Source organism: Podarcis pityusensis, assembly GCF_964106645.2.
Source record: "Podarcis pityusensis genome assembly, chromosome: 3".
NCBI lineage: Eukaryota > Metazoa > Chordata > Lepidosauria > Squamata > Lacertidae > Podarcis > Podarcis pityusensis.
The window spans coordinates 83,877,243-83,894,519 of NC_138026.1; the positions used below are offsets into that span (position 1 = coordinate 83,877,243).

The 17,277-nt window shown below is 43.2% G+C and overlaps 2 protein-coding genes across 4 annotated transcripts in view; one reads left to right on the forward strand and one right to left on the reverse strand.

Annotated features, from left to right (window-relative positions):
- The window catches only part of RSPH9 (radial spoke head component 9), a 50,070-nt gene that overhangs the window by 24,630 nt on the left and 8,163 nt on the right, over nt 1–17,277 (forward strand). The window lies entirely within an intron of this gene.
- Nucleotides 1–17,277, reverse strand: part of MRPS18A (mitochondrial ribosomal protein S18A) — a 31,453-nt gene that overhangs the window by 5,054 nt on the left and 9,122 nt on the right. For all 3 annotated transcript variants that reach the window (XM_081000333.1, XM_081000331.1, XM_081000332.1), the window contains exons 4-5: nt 7,786–7,909; nt 6,661–6,733 (exon numbers count right to left, since the gene is read on the reverse strand). In XM_081000333.1, coding sequence (XP_080856459.1) covers nt 6,661–6,733; nt 7,786–7,909 — 197 coding nt within the window. The remainder of the gene's footprint in view (nt 1–6,660; nt 6,734–7,785; nt 7,910–17,277) is intronic.

The window sequence follows — 17,277 nt, forward strand, 5'->3', positions numbered from 1 at the left end:
AAGAGCAAAGAAGCCAAGACAGCGAGCGGGATCCATAGCCGTGCAACCTCTCCAGCGCAGCTAAAGAAGAAGACAAGGCAGCGAGCGCGATCCATCCCGCTCACTGCCTTGGCTTCCTCTTTAGCCTTGAGCAGCATCTTTAGCCTTGCGCAACAGGATGGATCGTGCCCGCTGTCCACCGGGGCTGGACTAGATGACTCCTGGGGTTCCCTTCCAACCCTGCAATTCTATGACCTTGGAAGGTGTTGGGGGTCTCCACCACTGGAGGCTTTTAAGCAGCAGTTGGGGGACCATCTGCCTGGCATTCTTTAGCTGTAATTCCTACATTGTGAGGGGGCTGGGCTAGATGACCCTCGGGTGGCCCTCCCAACTCTATACAGTCCTACACTTCTGCGGCAGGAGATCCACAGCCACTTCACACAATGCCCACTCCCAATTTTCATTGGAGAGACATGTGGCTTCAGTGTCTAGGTAGGTACCCCCCTACCTGCCACTCTCCCCCCACCCCACTTAAGCCAAGGGAATTCCTGCCCAGCTCCCAGGTGAGGCAAGGGTTAAGATCTACCTCTGGTAAATGGCTTTCCCTTTTCTCTTCTTCTTCTGTGCTATTTCCTTTTATGTTTTGTTTAATCTGTTTTTATTGTATACTAAAATAAAAGCTGCAAAGTTTCCTTTTTTATAATATCCCCCCCTCCAAACTAAAACGTTAATCTAGATAAAAACACTGATCCAGAGGAAAAGAAGGGGGTGGAGAAAGGACGAAAAAAGAAAAAGAGGTAGAGATAGAGAGATTTTTTAAAAGTTGGCTTCTTTAGCCTTGCGCAGCCTCCCACGGCTGGAGAGGCGTGCAAGGCTAAAGAGGAAGCCTGGGCAGCGAGGGGATGGATCGCGCTCGCTGCCCAGGCATCCTTTTTAGCCTTGCGCAGCCTCCCCCCGGCCGGAGAGATTGCGCAAGGCTTTTCTAGAGGAGGGAGAAGGGACTGACTGACCGCGTCAGTCCCTTCTCCCTCCTGGGGAAAAGCCTGCAAGAGCCGCACGAAGCTTGTGTGTGGCTCTTGGGGGCTTTTCCTGACTGCCTCCCCCCCTGCATTCGCTCCATGGGACGCACAGACTTTCCCCCTTAGTTTTTAAGACGGAAAAACTGCGTCCTATGGTGCGAAAAATACGGTACTTTCTATTGTTTTCAGAGAAGCACAGCACAATATACAAATATGGTCTTAGTACATCCACCGATACAATGAGTATTACTTTTACCATCTACAGCAATTATGAATTTAACTTCATGCAAGTAAAATAGCTAGGCAGCAATTGTTAGAATGTTGGACTAAGATCTGGAAGACCAGGGTTCAAACCTCCACTTGCCTATGAAGCTCACAGGCTATTCTTGGACCAGTCACCATGTCTCAGTTATAAGCCCATCATAATACAACTACAACTGATCAGATACCATGTCCAAACTGAAGAACATAAACATATGAAAGCTTGCTAATACTTGCCAAACTGATTCTGGTACAAAAGTGTTTACCCCTCCCCTCCTCCCCGTGCCAATTTTTATGAATGGCTCAACAAGGCTCGAAACATTATAATGGCATTAACATATAGTTGGTCTGCACCAACATAGATGAACACAACAAAAACAGTTTCAGTAGCCTAGAACAGGGGTTCCCAAACTGCGGTTTGTAAACCACTGGTGGTCTGAGCTTCATTCAGGTGACCCACAGCCTGTCTGTAAAAATACAATTTAAAATTATAAAGCACCTATCACAGTGCATTAAAATTGCTACAACAAGCAAAAAAATCCCTAAGTGGCCTGTCAAGATTCTCAACAATTTTCAAATGGTCTATGGAGAAAAAGGTTTGGGAATCATTAAGCTAGAAACTTATAGAAATCCTTGGAATGTGCAAATGCACATATTAACATTTGGTTTATGGAACTATAGGAGTTTCTACACAGAAATCACATCTTTTTAAAAGTTTGCTATTCACCTTAGCCATTCCCATTATGGGACAAACAATGAAAGGAGAAGGGCGGAGGGCTGTCCACTATAACATGCCAGCAGCCGAACCAGTCCGGCATTCTGTTGCCATAGGTATCAGGTCGCCCACTGCAAGCATAAGCAATGCATGAATGCAACAGCGCTCTCCCCACTCATGTTCCCAGAAACTGGTATTCAAAGGCATACTATTTCCAACGCTGGAGGTAGTACAGAGCCATCATGACTAGCCATTGTCAGTTTTATCCTTCATGAATCTGCCTAATCCATTTTAAAGTTGCTCAAGTGGATGGCAATCACTATAACTTGAGGTAGCAGATTCTGTTGTTAATGATTTGTTATGCAAAGAAGTCCTTCTTTTTGTCGGTCCTGAATCTCAACACTTTAGGTTCATCCATTTTTGCCACCAGAGCACCAGCGAGGGATAATGAGCACTTGTCAGGATCAGAGGGAAACCCCACCCCTCTGCCTCCCATCTATAGCTCTGAGCTATAGCTCCCATCTATAGCTCTGAGCTATAGGCGTGTTGGCTTGCTCTACCTCCATTCCTGAAAGTGTGTAACAGGGAGAATGCTCTGAGCCCATAGTGCAAACCGACGCACCATCCTCTCCAGCCTGGAGCTGAGGAGGGTAGGCAGAGGCTTGTTACTGCTGTGTACTTGCACCTGCCAAGTGCAGAGCAAAAACAATGTCAGGCTTCTGCCACAAATTTGGAATGGGGAGGGGATGGAATTCATCAACCTTCACTGGAGGAAACCTTGGACTCATCTCACTCTCCAGAGCCTGGTTAAACACTCAGCATTGTGAATGGTGAGGGAGACTGTCAAACCCCATGAAAGTGAGAAGCAGAGCTGTATGCTGAGCTCCTTGGAAGTAAGGTGTGATATAAAATAAACTTATGGTATCTCACTACAAAACTTTAAATGACCTCAATCTGAGGTTTCATGTAGATGGTAATTCTCTGTGAGCATCTGGCTGCAAGATGTGTGTGGTTTGGGAGTTCTGGTTTGGGGGCTGGTGCTTGAACGTTATCGCTTGCATTATAGATACAGCCTGAACTTTTCGTCATTTGGTCCTTTCCATTTCAGAATCACTTTTCTTGTTTTCAAGCAGATCATTTACCCCCAAGCCCAGTTGGTTGGTCAGTGCCATCTGATATCAGCCAGCTTCTTCCCACTGTCCCATGAGAGAGAACTCCAAGCTTTTGTACAGTCAGGGCACCAGGCCAGACAAAGACAGCTCAATGGGTTACTTATCTCTTTGCTTAGGGGGAACAATGAAAAGAATTTTGAGGGGGAAATGGGCATGGAAAGTGGCCTTCAGGTTAAAGTAACCATTTACCCATTACATGGTAAAGCAGAATTTCCCATGAAGTCACACACTCTGTATGCCTGACTTTTCATTCTGAGAGAATAAAAAGAAAAAAAGAAAGAAAAAAACCTATTCCTGTCCTATTATGAGGTGGTAAGATGGAAAATTCTGAATGCTTGTGTGAATGAAATAAAGGATCTGAGACACACAAACTCTAGTGGGAGAAATTTCTCAGTTCTGATATTTTTCAGGTAGCACTACAAGCTGCTCTCACAAGATCTGAACATGTTCAATATATAGTCTATAACGTTTTTAGACAACCATTTCTCATGAACTGTTATTTCTGATTAAGCTTTTTATGCCTTCTTCTCTCAGTACATATAAAGAAAAGGGAGCAGGGATACATCTTCCTACTGAACAATTTGTTCATATTGCAAATAAGGACCCCGCAGAAACTGCCTACCAGACACAGGACGGCGATTTATTAAGGAAACAGCTTTCTGGGTCAATTCGTTTTAATGTATGGTGAGATCATTGGGGGGTGTTGTTGAAAGGAATGATTGGGTGGGACACACACACACACACACACACACTAATCAGGGATTTGCTTACTTCACCCCCTTTCAACTTTAATTAACTTTATCTTGGGAAATATATTCCTGTATATTAAAAGTGTGTTAATGGAACCACAATAAGACCACTCTTTTTGAAAAGCATCCAAGGTCATTTTCTTGTGTTTGTGTGAAGGCAATCTAGTCAAGCTGTAACCAGTGGGACTCCATCAGTCAAGTCAGAGCCACTGCACAGCTTTTCTGTCACTTTTCCAATTCTTCCTTGGAGAAATATTCAGAACTCTATGGTGGCATTTCAGATGAAGGACCTGCTTGCTAACTCAAGTAAGCATGAGGAGCCTGCTGCATTTTCAAGGAGCTACTTTGATCACCATGGACAGAACAGGCTCAATGTGTGAGGCAAAGCCACCTGTGGAGGGAACAGATGTATCCATCTTTTGTTTCCTTTGTCTTTTGCTTGGAGAAGAGAAGCAAACTGAAAAGTCTGAACAAGCTATGCTAAAGGAAGCCTTGAGCTAAGAGATCTGGTGTTTCCAAAGCAAAAAAAAATATTTCTCCTATACTAAAGACCTGCAGTGGTCTGTTCAATTGATGGCACTTCAAGACTTAGTAGCTCAAAGGCAGTAATGGCAGATGAGATGACCAAGAGGAGTAGAGAAATGAAAGTCCCCAAAATATTGATTTTTCTTTTCAGCAGGAAAATGTCTCTCTATTTCCTACCGAAGACCCAGTCACTTAGCACTCTTCCCCCTTTTAAACACTGTGATTTATGACATTGCAAATTATGTAAGTCTTACAGGTGGAAGCAAGAAGCACCGAAGATGGAGGTACTTAAACAAGACTGCAGCAGAGCTGAACACGGCAACTTTCAAGCTTGGGGCCTGTACCTTAAACAAAATTGCTTCTTTTGAAGCTGCTCTAAAGAAAATGGGACATGGCAGTTTGGACAGAGTGTCATGACCTAACCCCCCTAGGGCTGTAGAAAGGAAGTGGTTAAAAAGTCTCCTGTCCTTTGCATCACTGGCTGTTCCAGAGATCAACGTGGGAGGCACAGGTGGGGGTAGGCACAGAGCCAAACCCCTCAACACTGCTGTAGCGGTTGAGACATGGCAAGGCTCCAAAAATGCAGAATTTTCTACCTCCAGCCGACAGAGACAATACCCTGATGAACTGGAGTAGCATTCCTAAAAAGCAGAACTCCAAGCAGCCCCCATAAATATTAGTACCTACTTTCCTTAACTATCCCACCCTAATAATGCCTTCTCCACATTCAACTATCAGCCCTTGTTTCTCCCTGGCTGCCTGGCTCTGTTGCCAGATCCATTTCTGGCTTTCTCCTTGAGCTCCCCACTTACCCCCATCTCTCCCAGATTCCTTCTGGGTGGTGGGAAAAGCAAAGGAAAGCAAGGACAGGAGATGAAGCAGGGGTACCAAAACTAACGTTGTTGTAGATGTGATGCCAGACAGAGCGACTACTCCTTTTGCCTATTCAAATTTGGAGGGGGGCAGGGGACTAGAATTCATCACTTCCTGCCTTCATCTAGTAGGCATTATTTGACAGCTGCAGTGAGTCACCCTGGAGTTAATAAATCAATGTGTGAAACTTGCAAGATACAGATTTGATATTCTGAAAGCAAAGCTGTGGAGCGGCAGGAGTCTTCCTTTTCAAACCTCAGGCATGTGCCACACTTAGACTCTTCCCCAATATTTGCACAGAACATGATCTTCAGAGAGAAACACTGGCCTATGGCACAACATCTTAAGAGAAATGGACTACCAAGGGCTAGGCCCACACTGCAAGAGGCATCTTGTGCTGAAAGCCTGGAGCCTCTGATTTCTCAAGCAACGTGCCTGTGGCCTTTAGTAACCCCACAGCTTGCTAATATGAACTTCATAAACTGCTTTGACATCCCCATGGAAACAGAAGGCGAGGTCATAAATAGGGGATTAGCACCTCTTAACACAGAGCAAAGCAAAAGAGGCAACAGGGGGTTTAAGTTCCCCCATTAAGGGGCAAGGGGCTGCTTGGCAAGGAGGGAGGGCAGGATGGAGAAGGAAGAGTGCGACAGAGGAAGGGCAAACCGCGGGTGAACTACAAACTGTAGACAAAAGAGGAACAGGCACAGGACAAAGAGGGCAACAAATCTAATGAGCTCCTCCTTCCTGTCCCGTCCACCACCCACTGCCAATACCTAGACAGCCTGTCTATTTCAAAGCTCACACCAGCACAGAAGACGGCAGCGACTGTTTTCCCCAGCTCCATTTTTCTTAAATGGCACTCAGCTCCTTCAAAGTTGACAGTAGGCAAGAGAATTAATGGGAGAGAGAGGAAAGATAAAGAAGGCACCTTCTCCCTCTCTCTCTCTCACACACACACGTTTTACAAGGTCAATATAAGCAGGTTCGTTCGTGTGAAAAAAATGAAGAATGGAAATATCAACCTGTCTGCAGCATTTCTCAAACTTATCCCCTGCCCATGTCTTAAGCCCTCAATATCTCATTTCTCTGCTCCAGTTCACCTCAAGCACTTGGCAACCAGGCCTGCACCAGTCAGCAGTTGGCAATTCCACTCTTTTCATTCAACAAATCCAGTCACATTATCACCAACATAGCACAAAGAGGCTGCTTGCGCTCTCTCCTCCCCAGGGCTAGAAAGGCCTGCTTCCCATTTTGAGAGATGTTACATTATAAGGTCTGGCTCATGAATAAGTTTGTGGCCTTCACTCCATGCATTCTAATTCTGAAAACAACAACAACACCCCTGTTTTCAGAGGAAAACTGACCTGTTGAGCTTTGGTTTCTTGTTTTTTGGAACAAAACCTTCGGGAAGTTTAGGTTTATGATTTGGCAGCAAACCTAAAAATTGGGGTCGGGGAGGGGGAGAGATTGAGATGTCAGTTTGAGTAGATAATGTATGCATAAGATCACAGCTAAAGTACATACACCCCCCCCCCCCGAGTGGGATGCCACAGGCTATTCTAGGTAATATACCAATCCCCAAATTATTATTATTATTTAAATAGAATTATATTTTTAAAATGCTAGTTTTAATGTATGTATGTGTTTGTTTTTGCTTAAAATATTGTAAGTTGCTTTGAGTTGCCATAGCAAAAAATCACTAACACATTTATTAATAGAAACCTCACTCAGATTCCATCTATTCACCAAAGTACGTCACCAAAACTGACCAAAATTTTCAAGTTTCTCTCTTAGTCCAAAACTAAAAGCCTCAACATCTCACTGTAGCAGTGTTTTTCTTTTTCCTCAAAAAAGAGATCTGTTTGACATACTGCAAAATAACTGCAACCTAACTGGTTTCTAGACTCCCTGTATGTATCAAAATGTTGCTGATGGTAAATCTCTAGCCATACTGGGCAACATTCCAATATAGAAAACAGGAGTCTGTTTCCTCTGTGTCCTCCTGAATGGTTTATTTCACACACAGCATATGGGAGCCTGCCTAGTATTAAGGTCAAAGAACGTAAGGAGAAGAGGGGCAGTGGGGAGGCTCCTGGCAGCTCTGCTGCTGTTTTGCTCTGTTATACCTGGAGCACTAACAGGATTCAAAATCCAAACAATCAATGGGCTCTACAATGTTACACCACTGCCTAGCTAGCCTAACTCATTGTGAGTTGTCATATGCATCAAAAGAAGGGTTTAATTAACCAGTAACAGGTAGCCATTAACTACTCAGAAAATCATAGTTGGACTGACACTCTGTGGCATTGCAAAGCAGTAGTCTGGGAAGCATTCTTAAGAAGCAAGGAACTCAGGATGGGCAAATCCTTTTGATCATTATAGGGTCGCTGAGTCCCAGTTATCTTTGGCAGCCCAGTTTTTGCATGTAATGCATTCCAACGCAAGGAAGCCTCAAAAACTGAAGTTAGCTCCCAAACAAAACAAGTTACCTGCTCGATGAGCCATTTTCACACAGACTTCAACCTTTCTGTGCTCTTCCGTACAGAGGCCTGTGACTCTCCTGGGCAGCATCCTTCCCTCAGAGGTTATGAATTGACTGAGCAATAAAACATCCTTTAGAAGCAAAGAGAAGGGAAAAACCCAATCAACACCAGAGCATGAATGACATAATACCCGCAAAGTGATGTTTGAGCCAAAGCTTCCGAAAAGCAAGAGATAAGCCGTCTTTGATGTTTCTGCACAAACAGCTCCTACAACACTATCAGGCGTTTCCAAGGCGCTTTGCTCTATCTACTGGACTAAAAACCACTCCCTCTAACTTGCCATGGAATGCAGATGATGGAAAAAGGGAAAGACAGTGTCATTTCAGTAGTGTAAGTAACACTGCAAAAGAGGAATCATAAAATAATCTGAGCCTGAGCATGCCCATGTCAGTTACAAATTGGTTTCCATCCTGAAACATAGCATTTTTTATTTCTTATTTATAAAAGTTAAACCTGCCTGCTTAGTGTTATTTGTGCCTCTATAAAATGAAGAATCCAAAACATCACAATACCCTCCAGAAGAAAAATGTTTTGCACCTTTTTTGGAAATATATCCACGGAGCAATATTGCAACCCTACCTCAGAGGACATTCCAGAGCTTTCAACCAATATCTTGTGGCAAAATGAATAACATACAGTATTTCTTTAGTGGAACTGGAATAATAGATAGAAATTTTGCTAAGAGGAACATTATTTTAAAAGCTATGTTGAGTTGAGATGAAAGAGCAGGATTTAGGTAACTTAAAAGGCTAACTTGCACGTAACTACATCAGCATGGGAGCTGTTTCCCCATGAATTCTTCCCATGCTGCACACAATAATTTTATTTATTTATTCAAGCCAAAGGGAAGTCTACTACAGGCAAATAGATAGAAATGCATAAAATAACAAAATCCTTAAAAACACACAACAAATCACTCTTTAAAAAGTTACTAATAGCAGCAGTGATTGAGTCTCTCCTCCTCCAAATGCAAGCTGAAAAAATGCATCTTAATTAGTCACCTAATATATAGAGAAACAGGGCCAGATGCACCTCAGTAGGGAGGTAGCTACACATATGAGGAGCTACCACTGACTACGGAGGGAAGGGAATTCCAATACACAGTTGGCACCAATTCTTGAGGTTTTCTGCACCCATTGAAGGCACATCTGTTTCCTTAGGCATTTGCTAAACATTAGCACTTTGATGGATTTTGTTTTTTTCTCTTGTTCTTGCTTATTAAGATGCGGTATTCTTTTTATCATTGCTATGTTGATTTTTATGTTGTTGATTGAATTTTAATGTACCCTGCACCAAAACTGCCTCCACAATGAAGGGTGGGAAATAAATATTTTTAAATAAAATAAACACTGTAAACAAGTTTACTTGTTAGGGAACTGGGATGGGAGTGGAAGCTGCTTGAAAAGCCAACAGTCAGCTCAAATAATATGCACACCACCCACATGAGCAGTCACTTTGCCCAAGTAAGCTGTTTAATATCATTGGATTGACTCCTTGTTACAAAGTTTTGCAACAGTGTAATGTATGAAACAGCCCTGGGCCACCTCAAATGACCTGGCATTTGGGGACCAGGATGAAGCTTTCAAAGATCTAGGATTACAGCACAAGCTCTTACATGTATTATTTTTGAACTGTATTAGCTTGTAATGCGAATTCCAAATCTTGTGTTTTTTGCAAAATGATAGTCATTCCCACCCCCCTTTGTCTTACACACTGTCTGGTTTACAAGAATTAAAAAAATAAATCAATTTAACTGGAGTTGGAGAACTACCTAACAGCAATAGTAACACTGAGCTATGTAAATGAAGGTTGTTTTAAAAGATTTGTGATCTGGTGTATTCATTTGGACCTAGTTGGTGTATTTGCCAAGTTTAATAAGCATCTCCTTATGAAAAAATATTTAATACAATGGTTTTAAATACAAAAATAAAAATAAGGGTGCTATCCAAACAAGGACTTCTGTTAGTGCAAATAAGTTTGGCTGCACAACTGAATTTCCGCTCCCTGCACCCCTTTAATCTGCTCTGGGTCCCCCCATGCTCTGCAGCAGATTTAGGGCATGAGGGGTGTAGTGGGGAGAGGAAAAAGGCAAGTTCCACTGTGGAAATGGAAATCATTGCATTAATGGAACTATGTCCTATTGGAGAGATGTTGTTTGTAGATGACACAGCTTTGACAGGGCACTCTGAGGAAGCTCTACAGAGTCTCATCAACTGTTTTGCCCAAACCCACATGGAGTTCAGCCTTAGCATCACCCTGATGAAGACCAACATCTTGGGTCAGGATGTTGCCAGAACAGTGGTACCTCTGGATGCAAACGGGATCCGTTCCAGATCCCGTTCGCATCCAGAGCAGAACACAACCTGCATCTGCCCGTGCGCGGGTCGCGATTCACTGCATCTGCGTGATGTCATTTTGAGCGTCTGCGCATGTGGCGAAACCCGGAAGTAACCCGTTCCGTTACTTCCGGTTCGCCGCGGGACGCAACCTGAAAAGATTCAACCCGAAGCTACTTTAACCCGAGGTATGACTGTACTCCACGCATCAGCACTGGTCACTACTTGCTTAAGGTGCTAGACAATTTTGTCTATCTCGGCTCCACCATAACCAGCAACCTCTCCATCGATGCTGAGCTGGACAAGCATATTGGCAAGGTGGCTACAGCAATGTCTTGCCTCTCCAAAAGGGCACGGGAGAATGTGATGCTAATGATCAATACCAAGATGAAGGTCTACTAGGCTTGCATGTGGAGCACACTGCTTTATGGTAGAGACGTGGGCAACTTACACCCACCAGACATGATGCCTCAATGCCTCCCACATGCACAGTGTCAGGAAGATTTTGGGCATCATGTGGCAGGACAGACAAACAAATATAAGTCCTCCCAAGCCCACATTCCCAGCAGGTTTGCAGATAATCTATGCTGGCTTGGTCATGTCCACAGAATGGAAGGTGGAAGCATCCCCAAGAACCTGCTCTACAGGGAGCTGGCTTCTGGCACCAGGCCCATTGACAGACTAACTCTGCATTACAACGATGTCTGCAAATGTGACATAAAAGCTGGCAACGTGACATGAAGGCTGGCAACATCCACCCTGCCGTGTGGGAATCCCTTGCAGACGACCGCAGTGCCCTGGAGACAGGGAGTCAAATTGTATTTCCATAGCAGTGACCAGAGGAGAAATGACCACTTGGAGGTGCGCAGAGAGATAAAACGCCATGGTATATCTGCATCACCAGACACCTTCATCTTCCCCAGCTGCAACAAAACATGTCTCTCCTGTCTCTACAGCCACAGCAGGCACTGTGACTCTTCAACAGTTTGACTTCACCCGCAAAGGCCTATACTTTCATTGCCTCTCGAGGCAGACATATGCCAACCAAATTCTGTTAAGCTAGGTGGTGCAGCAAGCGGCTCAAAACTCCACAAATTTTATACAACCCAATTTCTCTCTTTTAATTTTTTTAAATCAACATTTGTACCCCATTCTTCAAATCCAGAGAATCATCAGAACAACTTGCAAGATTTAAAATCTATAGCACTAAACAGTGAGATAAACACATAACAGACAAAGAGCAGAATTCAATCTCATTGACAAAAGGCCTGGGGAAATAGGTTCCTTTGGGAGCTGATGAGAGAAACCTGGCACCAGATGAACCTTCCGGGGGAGAGAATGGTGAAGTTGGGGCACCACCACTGTAAAGGCTCCATCTGTGGTCCTCACCAGTCACAGCACCTTGGCAGTAGCAGAGTCTAATGAAGAGCCTCTAAAGCAGACCTGTGAGAAAGGGTCATGTACCTGGGTTAAGTACCTGGGTCCTGTGCCAACTATATGTAGAGCAAAGTACTTAAAAAAAGAATATGAAGGCAGAAACTCTGTGTCAGGTAAATGGGATCACTATGGGGTATAGTTATGCTGCTGCTCTCTTCAACATGCCCTCTGGCTTCTCAGTCTATAGTAGATCAGTGCCTGCACATTTCTCTTAAAAATGGAAGCTGGACTGCATGCATGTTTGGCATTATGAGAGGCATATCAATATACCGAATAAGAAATTGTCCAGACGTAAGATAAGATGTGCAAGATAAGATAGCACTCTTAAAAAGCACCTCAACAGACGTTTTAGAACACTTGCCAAAATGACTTTTGTAGCACTGCTATCAGGCTATTCAGAGAGCCCATAACCACCAGCCCTCCTTCAATATTTAATTTTATTTATTAAACTAGTATCCTGACTTTCTTCTGAAAAGAGCCCAGGGTAGCAATCATCAAAATGTTAAAACAGTGAAATCCAAGTGTGATGTAGTGTTGGGACTAGGATCTGTGAAACCAGGGTACAAATCCCCACTTGCCCACATAGCTCACTAGGTGACCTCAGGCCAGTCACCACTGCTCAGCCTAAACTACCTCATAGGACTGCTGTGAAGAAAAGGTGAGGAAGGGGAGAACCATGTATGCCGCCATGGAGAAAAGGGAGGAAATAGATAGATAGATTGACAGATAGTCATACTTACCCCCTACTTGAAAAAAAAATTTCTATAGAAGTGCTTAGCAACTTGTTGCACTGCTCACTTTATCAATCAAGTAGCTTTCTTCAGAGCAATGTAACTAGTAGTTTGAAAATTTCCTAGTTACTTTGGCCTTTACCTGAAAGTTTCAGCAGCAAGACTGCAGGAAGCACCTCCTGCCAGAGATGGATTATAATCTGCAAGGTCCCATCAGCAAACATCTTAAGAGACCAATTTAACTAGTGACTGTATAGTTACCAGTTTGTTTTGAGAGGCGGTGCTGACAGTGCTACACCCCAATGACTGCATGTAAAGTGAACTCACTTCCATGGAGGGAACTGAAAGAAGAGCTCAGCACTGGGTGCCTCAGAGGCACAGGCCTCAGTTCAGTTACACAAACTGTTTGGGAGCAGCAGAAGTCAGTGGCAAATTTCATGCTGCTCAGAGCAGCTAGCATAATTTACATGAAATATGAGAAGATTTTAGTAAGTCCTATGCCTATTATGTTCAGGTTCCTTAATGTTCCTGTGCCTTTCTAAAATGCAACACTGCTCATGTGACATTTTAAAAATAGGGAGCAGAAAAAGGCGCTGTTTCTTTATCTCAGTTGTCATCAACAGAATGGGCTCGTTTCCAGTTTCTGTTTGACCAAATAGAGGCAGCAACTAATCTGCTTCTCACTTGCAAAATGTCATTTCAAAACAAATCAATTAGGTCCCACCCATTTCCAGCCATGAAAATTGTACCCTAAGCCATTTGGCTTAACAGGGCTGCTTGTTAGCAAAAGGTCACAGCAACTTCAGAAAAGTCCCAAGTGCAACAGGGACTCTCCCACTAGCATCATCACATGGATTTATCTAAGCAACAGGGACAATGCAGAAAGATACAGTCAGGTTTTAGGGCACAGGAGAAACAAACAAGAATGTAAAAGGGTTAAAGGAGAGAAAGAGAATTCTGGCAGATTTGCACACTGCCGTCATGTTCCATGAAATTAACATTTTGTGCTAGTGGGCAGCCAAGACTGCAACCACAGATTTGCTTTAATCACTGGACAGCTCCTGGGAGAGGCTGAACCCAGATTCCCACCCCTGTAATCTGTAGGATCTGATGAAAACAACTTGGATTGAATTAATTTGAGGCTAATAAGCAAATACTGCAGTTCTGTCTCTGCTTTGTGCTGCCAAAGTGAGATGACATTTACTGCATGATCAGACTAATCATGTTCCAAGGGAGAAAAGAGGAAACATGTTTTGCCTTCACCTCCATAGGGTATTTGATTTCTCCCACTAGGTAAACAAACTCCAAAGTGAACAACACATTTTCTGGATTTAGAGGTTCACTGGAACAGGGGACGGAACCAATACCTGAGGCCACCTGGAGAACTGACAAGTGTTAATAATCTGACTGAACACCATCAGAATCTGAGCCAGAGTCTGTTTATACAGCCAACACACTCTTATCTTAGAACACATACTATCCCATCCCCTTGGGTTGCAAAAGATCTGCTGCCTCCAAGTTCTCCTCTGGTACTTCAAGCTATCAATTTAAAGGGTTTTTGCTGTCTAAAGTTTCCATGTTCTAAACCTCCCAATTTCCCAGTGAAAAAAATCTGGTTTTATTTCCAATCATGTAAGATAAGAGTGAAATAAATAACAAACCTAAAAGAAGCAAAAATTTAACACCAATATAGCCCTTCAAAGTCTTTTTACTGTAACCCTTACAATCACCCTATAAAGGTGATTAGTATTACTATCCAGTGGAAGCTGAAAGAGTGGCTTCATTAAAGGTCACCCAGTGAATTTATGGCAAAAGGGAGATTCATCAGAGGTCATTAGCAGCTTGTCAAAACAGTTATGCCTGGAATGAACTCTAAATTTTCACCCCAAATTTAGTCTGCAATCCCAAGTCATTGCATTCACATTACAACAGCAGATACATATATTGCCTGTCATGTCAAATAGACAATGAGAAAAAACTGCAGAGAAATGAAAATTTGAATATCTGGAGGTATGTTAAAACATAGAGGGTCATATTTTGTAATGTTGCCTCTAAGCCTGCAAATCTATCTATTTCACCTTTCAACAGGAGAATAGCACCAGCTGGGTTCTGAAATGTCAAAATCACACCATCAGTTTAAAACTAACCCTGCTCCGCACATGCTATGAATTGGAGAGGAGTCTGGCAGTGCACTCAAGAGTGAGACTAGGAGGTCACATCTCTGCAGATCTCTATGAAGGTATGGCTTGGAGACCAGCTGCTTGCCAACATGAGAACATAGGAAGAGCACCCCCCTTTACATTACATTTATATACCACCTTTTCCTCCAAGGAGCTCAAGGTGGTGTACATCATCCGGTTTTCATAGTGGCCAACCAGATGCCTGTGGGAAACATGCAAACAGGACCACAGCACAAGAGCAATCTCTTCTCTTATGGTTTGCAGCATCAGCATGAGAGGTTGCAACTCCTTGGAAGCAACACTACTGCAGTGGGCTTGTCTCTGTTCAGCTCAGGCAAGTACAGCAGAGCACTTTCCCCACCCAAGAACTTCTGGACTGAACATCAACCTTGACATGGCTGGCTGATTTATTAAAAGGGAGTAATCCAAAGAGACTCATTAGTGGAAAGGATAATACTTTGAACAAAAAACATATTACTGAATCATGGCACATGTCTGCAGAAGCAGCAAGTCTTTACGCCTTAGCCCAGAAAGTAGAGGAAATACTATTTGTCACCCTGTGAAGTTTGGTCCAAATACAATCTAGCCCCTGAATGGGAAACTAACAGGAGGAACACACACAACAGATGCAAACACAAAAACTTATCTATACATAACCAGTTAGGATTTTACAAAAAGAATTATGTTTAAAGCCATAATCTTTGAGGATTCAGCAGCATTAATTAACATGGTCAAGAGCTGGTATTCCATGCTAAGATGGAATCTACTGAAAATTCAGCTAGAAGAGATCCTATACTGTTGTTGGCATCTGTCTGTCTTAGGAGACAGTGGAGGAGTGCGCCTTTGGGGGTGAGGTCAAGCTGTTGGAAGGTTGCAGAGCCTGCTGTGGCTGTAGAGACCAATGTGGGAGAGACATGTTTTGTTGCAGCTGGAGGAGATGAAGGCATCCAGTTGTGCTATTGCCATGGCATTTCTTCTCTCTGTACTCCTCCCACTGGTCATTCCTCCTCTGGTCACTGCTATGGATACACAATTTGACTGCCTTTCTCTAGGCACTGCAGTCACCTGAAAGGGATTCCCACATGGCAAGGTTGGTGTTGCCAGCCTTTAAGTCACATTTGCAGACACCTTTGTGTTGGTCTGCCAATGTGCCTGGTGCCTGAAGCCAGCTCCTTGTAGAGACACGTCCTTGTGGATCCTGCCATCTTCCATTCTGTGGACATGACCAAGCCAACGTATATGTTGCCGAGACGGGAATGTGAACATGTGGGCTTGGGTGAGCACATCTTTGTCTGGAATTCTGTCCTGCCATGTGACACCCCATATCCCCCTGCTGTAGCGCATGTGGAAGGCATTGAGCTGCTGCTCCCGATAGTTGTAAGTTGCTCACGACTCACTTCCATAAAGCAGCACACTCAACATGAAAGCCTGGTTCCAATACTAAATCTTCAGAGTAACTGCTGCCTTAATCAGCACAAATAGAGTATTACAAAACTTCTGAAGAAATGTTTGGCCAGCAAAGGGGGTTCAGTAGTTGTTGAGGGTCAATCAACAATGCTTCCTAATATACCCTAGTTGTCAACTCAGCACACTGATGGTTACTTTGGGATCCTCTCAGTCACCCTTAGCAACGACACAGCCATCTTCTATTGTTCAAACCTATATTAATTATTAAAGACAAGAAGATCACCTTCCCTAATATTATTTTTCCATGTAAGGCAGGCCGATTTGACAAAATAGACAGGAGTTATGTGTCTGGACATGAGATGAAGCTCACCAGACAACCTTGGCCAATTCATTATCGCAGCCTAAAAGTACCTTACAGGATTGTTGTGAGGATGAGTTAAGAACTGTATACCGTTCTTAATAACAGTGGATGCCAAAAAATGGCTTGACAGTACTGGGTAAAAAGCAGGCCTGCCAGATGTCTCTTGTTTTAAGGGAATGCCTTGTATTATCAGAATGCACGGACATAAAAAATAATGGGTTCTCTTAGGACAGACACTTCTCCCTTATTTTTGTCTTACTAACCTGTAAGTGCAGTAGGAGGCAAAGAATTTTTTGGAACTAACTGTGGCCTACAATATCAGATCAGCTGCTCTGCAGTGATGTTTGTGTACTTTGCTTTACAATTGTTTTGAATTATCTGTTCATTTAACATTATGTTCTTCGAGATAATACACTTGATCTGAGCTTCTCAAAAGCAAATAGCAGCTTCAGAGAAGCTATTTTTGTTGGGCCTATGACAGGGGAAGAAGAGGGTAAATTTTCCCCACCTCCAACAGCCCCAGTGCTGACATAACTCCATACAACTACTATTTGCAGCTTACAACAAAATACATGTGACATTAAGCCATGTGTTTAAGGTCATATAGTGCCTGGCCTTAACACTTTCCATGCGGCAAATGTCATGATCACTTCCTAAACTTTTGATTTTGGCCTGTCATTTTCCATTATTTTCACGCAAGCCTCCTCAGCCCTTTGAGAGTTTCTAAAAATGACTCTGGAGCAGTATCTTAGCAAAACCCCTTGGGATGCATGTATTCCAGACTTGCTAATTAACTCCATGTCTCTACTGTTTCCTTACCTGCTTTCTTGAAAGCTCATTCAACAAGGCCATCACCACTAAATTGTTTATCGCTCCTTTTCAATTCCTTATTTTTCTTGTTTCCCCCTCTTTATTAGTGAGCCAGCCATCTCACAAACCATTTATTTTCCTCCAGATGCATTTCTGTCTCTAGTCTATTAATCCAA